Consider the following 13,508-nt stretch of genomic DNA (forward strand, 5'->3'; position numbering starts at 1 on the left):
CTCAGTGGTTTAAACCACAGGAGAGAAAGTAAACTGAGAGGAAGACCACGTATTTCTGCCCGTACAATCAGTCAGTCTCTCCTGAACTCTTCGCACTGGAAAACTGGAAGTGATCCTCACCTCATCAATATATACAGGCCTGCATACATTATTTGTATAATAAATAAATAAATAAATAAATAAATAAATAAATAAATAAATAAATAATAAAAAATTTATACCCCGCCCATCTGGCTGGGTTACCCCAGCCTCTCTGGGCAGCTTACAACATTTTAAGGATTGATGCTTTTATGTTTTCAGATAATAAAAAATCAATCCTTAAAAGCTTCCCTAAACAGGGCTGCCTTCAGATGTCTTCTGAAAGTCAAATAGTTGTTTATTTCCTTGACATCTGATGTGAGGGCATTCCACAGGGAGGGCACCACTACGAGAAGGCCCTGTGCCTGGTTCCCTGTAACTTCGCTTCTCGCAGTGAGGGAACCAGCAGAAGACCCTCGGAGGAGGACCTCAGTGTTCGGGCTGAGTGATGGGGTTGGAAACGCTCCTTCAGATATACTGGGCCAAGTATGAAGCTTTCTCATTATAACTATAGGTATGCCCCCAAATAACTATCCTCCACACAGGACTGTAACATTTTTGCTTACTAAATATTTGAGAAGCTAAGATGTGCCATACGTTAATTTCATTCTGTCCTAAAGAGAAATTTCACAGAGAGCCAAGTTGCTTCTGCACATATTGGAAACACATGCGGTACAAGAAGGAAGACCCCACAACTGTCAAAAACGGCAGGGAAAATAAAAAACACAGAAAACAAAAATAAGAAAGAGGACAGACTGAATTTATTAACAACAGATACAATTCTGCATAAATACATTCTTCCTTTTGCACTGAAATGTAGTCAAAACAAAAACACACAGCATTAAATAGATATACCCGGGAACCAAGGACAGAATTTTCTTAAGTGCATCAACACATAAATCAACAAGTAAAAACAGAAGAGCTCCTACATTAAACGGAGGAGTTTCAGCAGGACAATTTAGCATACACACGTCACAAGCCAACTTACTTGCAAAAAATACACAGACTTCACCTAACACAAAAGAGTGCTGTTTGCCACTGAATCTCCTTTGCACACTCTTGAGGATGTTGTCAGATTTGGCTTTGAAGACAGTGCAATTTGCCTTAATCTTCAGATCTCACAAATGCAGGATGCCTACAAGACGCCAGGTAAGAGTTACAGATGTTGCAAATCTGGGTCTGCCTTTCTGAAGACTCAGGACAGTGCCCCAAGTCCAAAGGGGTGAGCCACAAGCTGAAGAGTTACTCCTGGTCTCAATATTTCCAGATGCATCTTCCACCACCGTTCTGCTCCACTGAAGAATAGCACATGATGATTCTACCTAGCCTTACTACTGCCACAGATCAGACATGGGAACCCAAAGGTTCAAGGTCATGCAGTTCTAATTCCCAAAAGAACAGCTGAGGGTTGGCCACCCAAAAACAAATTAGAGGTGACTTTGTGTGCCAGTAAAGAACACATAACTGATGGCTTGCTCCTTCAAGGTGGGAGTTGCGGCAACTGCTATTTGAACAGGTAAGCTCAACACCTTTCCCACTAGAGATAAAAATAGGTACATCCTCCCACTCTCCAAGATGCTTGATCCCAGACTAAACCCTCTCTCTGTGATCAAGGCATTGTCTTTCTTCATTTCTCTTCCCCGACTTCCCTTGAAATCACCTCTCATACCACCTGAATACTTAGTAGGGAAAAGTTGTAATGAGTTCACCTGTCCATCACAATACCTTGCCAGTGAGCCAATTGTAAATACTGGGTGCGTGTTGTGGCCATTTGCTGACAAATAAGCACATGAGAGATCCATTTCCAAAACACAATAATCTGACTGGGAGGAAAAGCTCCCTGCAAGTGACTGGTCCCTTGCAGCATGAGGGTCAAATAGCTTAAGGCCATCAAACACAGGGAATGACCCTGCTCAGATTTGGTAATTCAGCCAGTGCATTTTATATATGATATGATAATATGAAACTATAGGTCTGGAATGGTGTGCCTGGCACATACACCTCCTTGGGAAAGAAAGGAGTCTTCTGTGATGTAGCCAAAATATTGTCTATACTGTTGTGGATTAGCCCTGACTCCATGGGACTCAGGATATAAATAGCTTCCTATTGGCCCTGTAGAAATTCCCTCTGGTAGGAGAGATGCCCTCCTGCCAAGCCTACCGACTGGTTCCACTACAGCCTATCCTTAATAGCTAAGAACTGTGCACACTGACATTTTCTGCACAGCACCAAGGAGGCTACCACAGTAAAGACCCTGGAAATTAACAGGAGCTCCATGCGGTCTGGTGCATGCAATGGAGGCAGCCAGTAGCAACTCAGCAACACAAGACCATCAACTGCCAGCAATTTCCCCCTTGTGAACGCACAGAAGTGGCCTGCTGGACTGTGCCAGAAGTGTTTCCTCAAAGTGGCTGAGGCTGGACTCCAGACTCCTCAGCCACTCAAAAGGCATCCTTGATGTTCTTCAGCTGCCGCACTGCCAGGTCCACAGGGAGGCTGAATCGAAGGTTACTAAGGCGGCTAAGGAGATTGAGGGCCCCCTCAAAGCCTGTCTGGGCCATGTAACTCCAGGGCTGGTAGTGGGCTTGGATCAGGGCCCCTGACTTGCAGATTAGGTTGAGCCAGGAAACCAGGCGCTGCTCGTTGAGGGCCAGGCACACCAGCGCCTTCAGCCCCGAGTCTGCACTACGCTTGAATGGGTCATGCTCCGACAGCACAGTGTGGATGGCCGACAGCAGGCTCTGCTTCGGGGTGGCAGGCACTCCCCCCATCACCGGGAGGGCAAAAGACTCGGAAAGTTTGCGTGCTGGCGATTCCACAAAGGCACGGCCGTTCTTAGAGTTGTAATACTTCACAAAGAGCTCCCATGGGTGCATGGCCTGAGGAGAGGAGCTCAGTACCGGCAGCAAGCAGGCAATGGGGGCTAGAACCAAGCTCATGCTTGGCGATGGGGTGTAGAGACCGTGAGCCAGCAAGTCCCGCACAGCTATTGTCAGCTCCTTACGCACAGCCAGCGTCAGCTCGTCCCGCCCGCCCAAAGAGGCATCCTGGAAGCCCGAGCAGCTGATGACATGTTCTGGCTCTGTCAGCTGGTACTTCTGAGCCAGCTGCCTCACATGGGCCACAGCCACTTCTAACCTCTTCACCAAGGGTGAATAGTCCCTGTCAGACTGGTCCTTCTGCCACAGATGGTGTGGTATTTGTCCAGTTGTACAGCCAAACTGGCTCACCGCGAAGATCTGCAGCACCGCGAGCATTCGGCGCATGAGATGTAATCCCGCCTCTCGCATCCTCTGTGCATCTTCAGGATTCACTACAAAATCAGAGAGAGGAAAGGAAACATTCCTTAGAGGAGCAGACGGACTGAAGTGGTTTCTGCTCTGTTAAAGCAAACACTTGTTGTGGTTTTGACTGGAACAAAGCTCACTCCACCTGTCCATCTCCTGCTATGGGTAGCGCAGCTGCAGGTGTGGGCCCCACACATTAAACACTGCCAAGCTGTGTGGGAGGGGGCAGAGTTTGTACTGCAGGTCTAAGTATCCTTGGGTCGTCTTATGGGAGACTGGTTTCACTCTGATTATCTGGGACAGGGACAAAGTGGCAACAAAAAGTGAGTGTTGCAGTGATGGAGTAGGCCCCACTTTGGCCTCATCTTAGGTTGGTAATTGGTGAGAAGAGTAAGAGAATGGCTGGCATTGGTACAGACACCAGGGGATGGTCCATATTAGTGAAGGAAGCTACTCTATGGGGCTGGCAGGGAGAAAAGAATTAAAAGGTGGCAGAGACCCAATTCACTACTCAAAGTGTCTTTGCAACACACACAGATCTCCCCATAGTTTTAGAGGTGCCAAGCAATAAACATTTTATGTTGCGGTGCTTCTGTAAGCTTTAATCTGTATTTTATAGTGTTAATGGGGATGTACTCTTTGTAATATTGTGAACTGCTCTGGAATAAATTATTGATAAATGATGGCATATAACTTAAATAAAACAATGAAACAAAATGAAATTAAAAAGCCATCTGTTGACCATGCGCAGTGTCATACAAGACCCTGAAGGCTCTCCAGGTACCCACCTCGGTGTCTTCCATGAGGCTGCCGTGTGTTCGGTTTGCAGTTGCCACTTCCAGCTTTTCCACCTGAACAGTCACAATGCCCCTTCTCTGCATTACCTGGGCTGCTGACTTCTTCTGTAAAGCCAGAAAAGTATACCTTACTAAGTATTGTAAAACCTAGAACAACCTTGATTCATATCCATGTACAATATGCTCTAAACCCCAGCTCTATCTCAGCAATGACTCTTCCTCCTCAGCTTCATTTTCATTTGAAGACAAATATTTCCAAGGTACAGACATACTTTGTTTCTGTGCTACCCTCTCACACCAAACCAAATCCAGATTCAGAGAAGCCATTCTTTAGACAACAGGCACCCTGAAAAGAGGTACTATAATAATGGTTATATGAACAACTAGTCCAGGAGTGCCCTTGTTAAAGAAAAGAGTGGGGGGGGGGGACAGAAATGTGGCAATTTAATGATTCACAAATTCACTATGACATACGCTCTTACAGATTAGAGTCCACTTCATCAGGAATGTGAAAGTGTTTTTAGAGATGCATGAAGCATTATCTTCACTTACCAAGTATATATACATATGGGATGTAGAGGGAAAAGTGCAAGCAATGAAACCAGAGAAAATAAAAGAAATGTAGACTGAGGATTGTGTTAAATCTTAAATATACAAAAAATAATTAGTAACTATTCACTATGGATAATGCCACCAAGTTCCTAGCACTGAAAAGCTAACTCACACCTCTAGTGGAATAAAACCCATTACAGTATTGTGATTGAATATCACAGGTTATATAATTTAATCTTTGGATGGTTGCAATTCAAGCCCAATGACTTAATGCTGTGGTTTACCCTGTTAGGTCCTGTAACGCCTCACAGCTAAAATCACTCCAGTATATCAGGATTGATCTAAAGCCAATTCTTATGTAATAGGCCAGTCTTTGCTTACAAACAGCCCCATAACCGAAAACATCTACTCGCCAGCGACAAGCTGCATAAAAAGACACAAACACAGGGATCGGACCCTGCAACAAACTCAGGTGTCAATCTTTTCAAACAACACTATTGCAGGATCTAACTGTCAACTTGGGATAATGTATTCAGTGAACATGATCTAGGAAGGCTTAAGCCATAATGAATGCATTAAAAGGTGCTGCTAGACTCATTTTTGTGGCACTTAGAGCAACAAGACTTGTTACTGAATATCCTCCTATTGCTTGCTCCTTCCTTTTACTCAAATCCCAATTACAAGACATAAGATGTCTTAACTTGTCAAAGTGAATTAACGCTAATGTGAATTTAGCATCATAGTCTGCCACAAACTACCCCATGCCTCTACTCTCAAGTTATCTGCACACATTTCATATGTACCTTGGACCCCTGAATACCCAAGGTCAAGTGCCTCCATGTACTGCCCAAATTATGCAAGATATGTGCCTACTGACCTTGAATGAAATTGATAAACATCTCGAGGTCTCGGATCTGGGTTTTCAGCTGCTCTACCAGCTGCTCCTTCACACGTGCCGGGTTGACAATTTGTGCCACAGCAGCATCCACCTGCTGACGCAGCTCCTCTGGGGACAGTGAGGCAATGTCCTCACTCAAGTTCATGTCCAGCTTCTTAATCAGCTCCTCAATAATCACCTGTAAAACCACACAGGAAGGAAGTTGAGAGGTGTTTCCCCCTCCCTCTCTGAAGATCACTCCAAAGGGCTAAACCCCAGCTGGTTCAGCTAAAAGAGTCCCTCTACAGGGAAGTTAGGCCTCACCCGTTGTCTCTCCACAACCATGGACTGTGGAAGTGCATCATAGCTTCCCTCCTGGTAGGCAAAAGTTTCCAAGTCATCCAGTTGGGCCTTGAGTTGCAGTATGAGTTCCCGCTGCTTCTCCTTCCGTGCCTCAAGCTCTTCCTGCTTCTCGTGCTCACTCTGAAACAAGGAGATAATATCTTACCTTGCACCCCTTTGGAAAAGAGAGCAAGGCCTCAAAGAGAAATTTCATTTTCACCCCACAGACAGCAAGTATCCAGTTGCTGCAGAAAAAAAAACATGTGGAACAGTTTTGTGTGTTTTTTGTCATGGTTTAAGCTGTTTTTATAAACATATATTATTGTAAGCTACACTGGGACCTTATGAAGGACAGGAAAGAAATCAAATAAATGAACATTACATGCAAATTTTGAAACATTCCTCAGAACCATGTGTCTCAAAACAGCCACATCGTATCCTGCTTATCAGTTTAAAAATACAAGCCTCTCTTGTACAGCAGGCTCTAATCGCTGAAGTAAGGGTGTGCAAAGGTATGCATGACAGATATGGAGGTATCGCTCAGGTGCACAAACTCACTCAGCTTGTGTATGCTTTGTAACCCAAAGGGATAAAAGGACAGCCACAGTGGTAGGGTTTGAATGGCAGATTAAACTATGGTTAAAAATAAAACTACTGCTTAATGTGAGCAAGCACCAATACTAGGGCATAATGGGAAAAAAATCCAAACCCAAATTTTCTCATCCTCCACGCCTGCTGTTGCCACACTGGGAAGCAAACAAACCAAAGGCTTGCTTTGCATTAAGTGCAGCACTCATGGTTTCTCTGAAAACAAACCACAAGTGGAAGCCACTCAGATCATTTAAGATACTGTACCTCAAAATACAGGGTAAGTCCGGCTGATATTACTTTGACATTCTGGGGTATGTTTACATCTCACATTCATCCCACATTCAACTCATGTGGACCCCAGAAGTCTCACTAGCCAAAATGATGTTTAATCCTGGATAGGTGTGCGTGGGATAACAATCTACAACCAACCAATTGGGTGTATTCAAGTATTGTTTTCATGCAATCAAGGTTGATAGCAACATTTTGAACATGGAGCTGAACATGAGTGCTATTTAACACCGGGCAAAAAACAGTGTGCCCTGGTAATTCACAGGAACACCATCTGATCAAAGCACTTAAAAAGACTGATTACATACCACAATATCACCCTTATCAATGGCATCCAGGGGTACAAAGGTACTCACTGGGTGCACCCACACAGCTGAGACCCCACCATCTTCTCCCTTTCTAATTATCATACATGATTCTAAAAAGATCTGCTCCGTTTAAAAGATTGAGTCCTTTATGCAGGTATAAAGCCATCCAAAAATTGTGTATTTCAAAATAGCTTCTCTGGATTTACTTCATCCCCAGCCCTCTCACCTGGCCTTTGACAGTTTCAAAAGCTAGGAGCATTTTGTGTAGCAGTTTTAAGTGGTCAAATCTGCTTCACATGCATTATTATTATATACTTATTTATACCCCATATTTTTCATTTACAGGAAGTCTTACAGGGGGAAAAACAATGATCACCAAAAGCACTGGGGTGAAACAATCATTTTTTTAAAAATCAATTAAGCATACAACTGCATACACACCTATTTTTAGGCATCAAGCGAAAACGTTTCTCATCAACCAGGCGCTTGGCTAATTCACATTCTATTGCCTTTTAAAATGGGTGGGAGGAGATTACGGTATGTGTTTGTTTTGCTTCTGCGCATGTGCATTTTGTATTTTTATGTTGTGAACAGCCCTGTGATCTTTGGATAGGAACCAGCTCTTAGGAGCCGAAGGGCCCGACAAAGTATTTGAGTGGGTTGGGCCCCATCAAAAAAGTTGATCAGAATTACCATTCAAATGGTGTGTGCGTGCCATGTCATGTGATCAATTATGCGGGGTGGGATTTACCTGCACCCCCCCCCAATATTTTATTCAAGTTGGCACCCCTGTGGACATACAAATTCAGTACATAAATAATGTAATGTAATATGGCTTAGGACCGCAATACCTCAAGGATTGCCTCTTTCCAAATGAACCGACCCGGACCCTGAGATGATCTGAGGCCCTTCTAGAGGTCTGGAGGGTGGCAACTTCTCTGCAGTGGCTCCCCATTTGTGGAATGCTCTCCACAAAGGGAAGTTCGTCTAGCACATTCATTATATATCTTTAGGCACCAGGCAAAAATGTTCCTTTTTAACCAGGCCTTTGGTTGATCTGTTTGACATCCTATGCCCTTTTAAAATGTGGCCCTTTTGGGGGGGGATTGTAACAGTGGTACCTTGGTTCTCAAATTTAATCCATTCTGGAAGTCTGTTCCAAAACCAAGGCATGCTTTCCCATAGAAAGTAATGCAGAACGGATTAATCCGTTCCAGACTTTTAAAAACAACCCCTTAAACAGCAATTTAACATGAATTTTGCTATTTAACGAGACCATTGATCCATATAACGAAAGCAATAAACAATGTACTACAGCCACACAATCAGTCAATCAGTAGCTGAACTGGGTTCCACAGTGTCACACACAAAAAAGAGCTGCAAAAACAGACCTCAGCTTAACACTCAAAACGGAAGTGTGGCACTCAAAACTGAGCACCTTTGGCTTCCGATAAAAGTTCGTAACCTGGAACACTTACTTCCGGGTTTGCGGTGTTTTGGTTCCAAGTTGTTTGAGTACCAAGGCATTTGAGAATCAAGGTATATGTAATATATTGTGGTTTATATATTGATCTTTTCTATGAAACGTCTCGAGACTTCCGGGTATAGGGAGGTATATAAATTCAATAAATAATACTAATAATAATATATAAGACCTATCTGCAAACAAGCGAACGATTGCAATAATAAAATAATGAAATAAATAATAATAATGAATAAAATAAATAATAATAATGAATAAATAACAATAATGAATAAAATAATAATAATAATAATAATAATAATAATAATAATAATAATAATAATAGCAACGGTGCTTGAGAACAGGTCTGGTGTTGTCCCGCGCGCCGCGCATTGTGGACGAAAGAGAAGGGGCTTCGGGGTCGCCCGCCTTACGGGTCAAGACTTGCCGGTCCGCAGCTCAGCCTGGCCACCGGCACCTGAGCCACGTAGGCGCAAGCGAGAAGGAAGGAAGCGGCTCCTGCTTACCTTGGCGTCGCCGCCGACCCCGTCCGCCGCCGCGAAGCCGAAGCCCGGGCAGCCTCGGAAGGCGAACTCCTCCAGCTCGCGGAGGAGGCGCTGCTGCTGGCTCGGGCCGGCGCGGGCCACCTGCCGGAGCCGGAACTGGACCTGGGCGAAGTGCGAGGCCAGCGCCAAGAGCGCCGAGTGGAGGCGCCGCCGCTCCGCCCTCAGCGACCGCGGAGACCCCGGCTCGGCCTCCGCCGCCGCGTCCTCTTCCCCCTCCGCAGGCTCCTCCTCCCCGGCCTGGGCCTCGGCCACCGCTCCCACCGGCGCCCAGCGCTCGCCGGGCCCCGCCGCCGTCGCCTCCATCCCAGCAGCGAGAGGCCGCCGCCGCCAACGGTCAAAAACGGGGGGTTGATAAAGCCACACCGGAAGCTCCTGTCAGGAGCAGCCGTGCCGGCAAGGGTCGCGCGTCACTTCCGGCACGGCGACGTCGCGTATGCTAATTACGCAGGCTGCCCCGCCCCCTCCAGGCAGCCAATAGTTGCAGAGCTATGGAACGTTCTACTCCCGCGGCTCCGCCTCCAGCCCGGAATATTAGGTAGCAGGCGCTTTCTCGAATTGCTCCGCTTGCAGTTATGCTGGACGCTGGGAACTTTCCTGAATTGGTTGCACTTGGGAATCAAATTCTTGTGTTGAACGGGGTTGGATTAGATGACCCTCCAGGTCCCTTCCTAGCATAGCTGTCAACTTTTCCCTTTTCTTGCGAGGAATCCTATTCGGAATAAGGGAGTTTCCCTTAAAAAAAGGGAAACGTTGACAGCTATTCTTCCTAGTCTACCCTTCTGCAATGCTATGATTTACTGCGAGTGAGCTGCTGCAGGCAGCGCGCGGAAGGAATCGGCGCCGGGTTGCATGCGGGAAATCCTTGCTGGGCTCCTGCCATTTGCAATGCAAGCCGTTTAAAGGTGTGAAGTTAACGCTCTTGCCCTCAGTAAGCAGTGAACGAAAATCTCAAGAGACAACCCGGAAGCTGGGCGATGTCGTGTTATGCATAACCTTTTTAATAAATCCATGGAGTGGGTGTGGAAGGGGAAGGGGCGTGGCTATGCCACTAGAAAATCTAATTTGAGATTTTGACAATGCAGAAAAGAAAAGCATCGAATGGCAGCATTTAATGCGTTTGCTCCAAAGAACTCGACATCCCTCTAACGCGCGGCAGAATAGGGAAGGGGTGGGGGTGGGGATATGTGCCCATATTGCAACACACTTGAACAAATAACTTGTTAAGATCCAAGCGTCCAGTGGGTCGTCTGAACACAACCGTCCGGACCTTAAAGTTGTTCCTTGCTAGACAGTATCGCTTCACAATTATTATCCCTTATCCAAATCCCTAGGAGGTCGATCTAGAAGAAAAACACATGAGAAGATCAATATAGGAGAATCTGAAAAGCAACAGCCAGATCGACGGTAAATTAACAGGCAAGAAATACCGTGTAACTTAAAAGAGAAGTTGGAGTTAAAGCAGGTTTACTCGGAAGTAAAGCCACGGTGCTCAGTGAGCCTTAACCCCCTGGCGAGTGTGTTCAGGACAACAGTGTGTATTTAGCTAATTGTGGTCCAATAATCAATTAGATCAATGGTTAGACTTAATGTACTTCCCACAAAGCAAGCAGACTTTTAAAACCGCGCAGGAGGTCTAATAAAATCTCTTTTTGCAAATGTGGTGGTAACGTTCAAAGTGGCTAACCTGCGAAATCGGGATTGTTCCAGAGTCTTATTACCTTTTGCAGAGACTTTCCTGGGAATGCGCACCGAGAAAGTTCTGGTATCCAGTCCCATGGGGGAAGAGGTGAACAGTGATGGACGGCGGCAGCTGGGCAGGGGGAGGCTCGGGGTTTGGCTCCGCCTGGCCGGAGGGGCACTCAAAATAAGGCTGCCCGGCTGGACGCTGCGGGGATTGAGACGCAATCAGGAAGAGAGCCATGGCAAGGTGGGTGTCCCTCTACAACTGCTAACGATCGTTTGATTCCTGGGATTCCCTGGAAATAGAACAAGAATATCCCTTCCTGGCCAGAGGTCCTCACCGCCCCCGCCCCCTTAGAAAGAAGCCATGCTCTGGGTCAGGCTCAGAGCTCAAAGAACTCATCGGTTTTAATGTTGTGACTGCATATGAACAGCCACAAATAGCTCTCCTAAAATTGGGATTAGGGGCAGTCTCTCCCTGCCCCCCCCCCCCGCGTTTGAAGGATGGTGGCTTCCAGATTGGTCTAGAAATCCAGCAACACCCCCCCCCCCTTTTCCAGGAAAGAAGCACAGTCCTTAAAGGTAAAGGGACCCCTGACCATTAGGTCCAGTCGTGGCCGACTCTGGGGTTGCGGCGCTCATCTCGCTTTATTGGCGGAGGGAGCCGGCATACAGCTTCCAGGTCATGTGGCCAGCATGACTAAGCCGCTTCTGGCGAACCAGAGCAGCACACGGAAACGCCGTTTACCTTCCCGCCGGAGCGGTACCTATTTATCTACTTGCACTTTGACGTGATTTCGAACTGCTAGGTTGGCAGGAGCAGGGACCGAGCAATGGGAGTTCACCCCGTCGCGGGGATTCGAACCACCGACCTTCTGATCGGCAGGTCCTAGGCTCAGTGGTTTAACCCACAGCACCACCTGCACAGTCCTTCCCCTTAAATCTGGGGAATCCCTGCTCAACACAGGAAATCTCTCAGAAATAGCTAATGGTAAAGGACCCCTGGATGTTTAAGTCCAGTCAAAGACGACTATGGGGTCTCAGAAATACAACTGATCTTAGAAAGGTCACCCAATGAAAGAGATGTACGGTGCCCCCATTGGAGTGCAGTCTTTAGGCAAAGCGAGGGTGCTGTGCTTAGGGCCAACCCTATCCTTAGGCAAAGGAGGTGACCATCCCATGCAGCAGGTACTGGGGGGCAGTGATAGCTCCGCCGCTGCTCCCAGGCTGTTGCTTATAAGGCTCGGAGCCATTCCTTTACTCTCTCCTGGGATGTCAGAGGGAGCTATGCAACTACATCCCTATGCTGGACCCTCTAAACTAGCCTGCTGGCCTCAAGTTGCAGCAGACGATGCTATCTCATCCCATGTGAAGAGAGTCAACTGGCAGACCTGCCAGATTCTGCACATGGGTCAGGGAAAGGGAAGGGTCAAAGCTCAGCAGTGGAGACCAGGTTCATCACCTTCAGGGACTGTCTGAAACCCTTGAGAGCTGATGCCAGTCCGTTTAGATGATGCTGCACTAAATGGACCAATGGCCGGACTTAGCAGAAGGCAGCTTTCTCCTGTGTCCCTTCCCACAGGCAGCAAAATATCTTGGGCTAGCGCTGCACAAACACCCACGCAGGGCCACTTTTGGTTTCCCCCCCAAAATGCTTTTTATTGAGATTTAAGAATACCAACACCAACCAACAAAAACATCAAATCTTATTGCATATTACATATATCCTACTTTATGCTCCATAGAGCCACTGACTTCCGTCCTTCCCTTCCGTAAGTTTTCTTATTCCAATCTATAATTCACAGTTTCATTGGTTAAAAATTGCACCATGACATAAGATTTAATTCAATCCTGCCAACGTTTTCATATTTCTACAGTTCTCACTTATATAAATGATAAATTTACTCCATTCTTTTTGGTACTTCGTCTCCTCCTGATTGCGAATTCTGTGTGTCAATTTTGCCATTTCAGTGTATTCAACCAGCTTTATCTGCCATTTCCTTACAGTCGGAATCTCCTATAACTTCCACCTTTGGGCTATCAAAACTCTAGCTGCTGTTGTTGCATACAGGTATAATCTTTGGTCTGTCTTCTTAATATCTTCTCCCACCAAACCTAGCAAAAATTCTTCCGGCTTTTTTGGAAAAGTATATTTAAACATCTTTTTTTAACTCATTATAGATCGATTCCCAAAACTCTTTTATTTTGTTGCATGACCACCACATGTGGTAAAAATCACCATCCTTTTCCTTGCATTTCCAGCAAGTTTTGCTACTTGTCCTATACATTTTTGCCAGTTTGGTGGGAGTGAGATACCAACGATAGACCATTTTCAAAACATTCTCTTTTAAAGCAGAGCATGCAGTGAGTAGCAGGGCCACTTTTGATTGGAAAGCCAGATGGAAAAGGAAACAAGGCCCTGGGGACGTCTAATCAATTGTGCACAAGAGGAAAATTCGCCCAGCGTAGGTTTGTGTTGCTTCTACCCAACTATTAAAAGTTTGGGAGCCTGAGAATGTTCTTTCATATGTGGTGGACTTGTAAAAGGGTAAAAGAGTATTGGGATATGATTCATAATGAATTGAAAAAAATGTTCAAAAGTACTTTCCCCCAAAAAACTAGTGTCCTTTCTGTTGGGGATAATCCAGACTGAAATTCCCAGGTGTCAAAAAAGGTTATT

At 45.9% G+C, this 13,508-nt stretch overlaps 1 protein-coding gene across 1 annotated transcript; it reads right to left on the bottom strand.

Moving 5' to 3' along the window:
* Positions 1 to 1,265: 1,265 nt before the first annotated feature.
* On the bottom strand, positions 1,266 to 9,542 carry RUNDC1 (RUN domain containing 1). Its single transcript, XM_081166487.1, has 5 exons — positions 9,110 to 9,542; positions 5,916 to 6,074; positions 5,592 to 5,790; positions 4,154 to 4,267; positions 1,266 to 3,391 (listed from the first exon to the last, which is right to left on the bottom strand). The coding sequence occupies exons 1-5, from the start codon at positions 9,449 to 9,451 to the stop codon at positions 2,520 to 2,522; spliced, it is 1,686 nt and encodes a 561-aa protein (XP_081022613.1). The 5' UTR covers positions 9,452 to 9,542; the 3' UTR covers positions 1,266 to 2,519.
* Between the last annotated feature and the right edge of the window lie 3,966 nt (positions 9,543 to 13,508).

Source organism: Podarcis bocagei (genome assembly GCF_964188305.1).
Source record: "Podarcis bocagei genome assembly, chromosome: 13".
Lineage (NCBI taxonomy): Eukaryota > Metazoa > Chordata > Lepidosauria > Squamata > Lacertidae > Podarcis > Podarcis bocagei.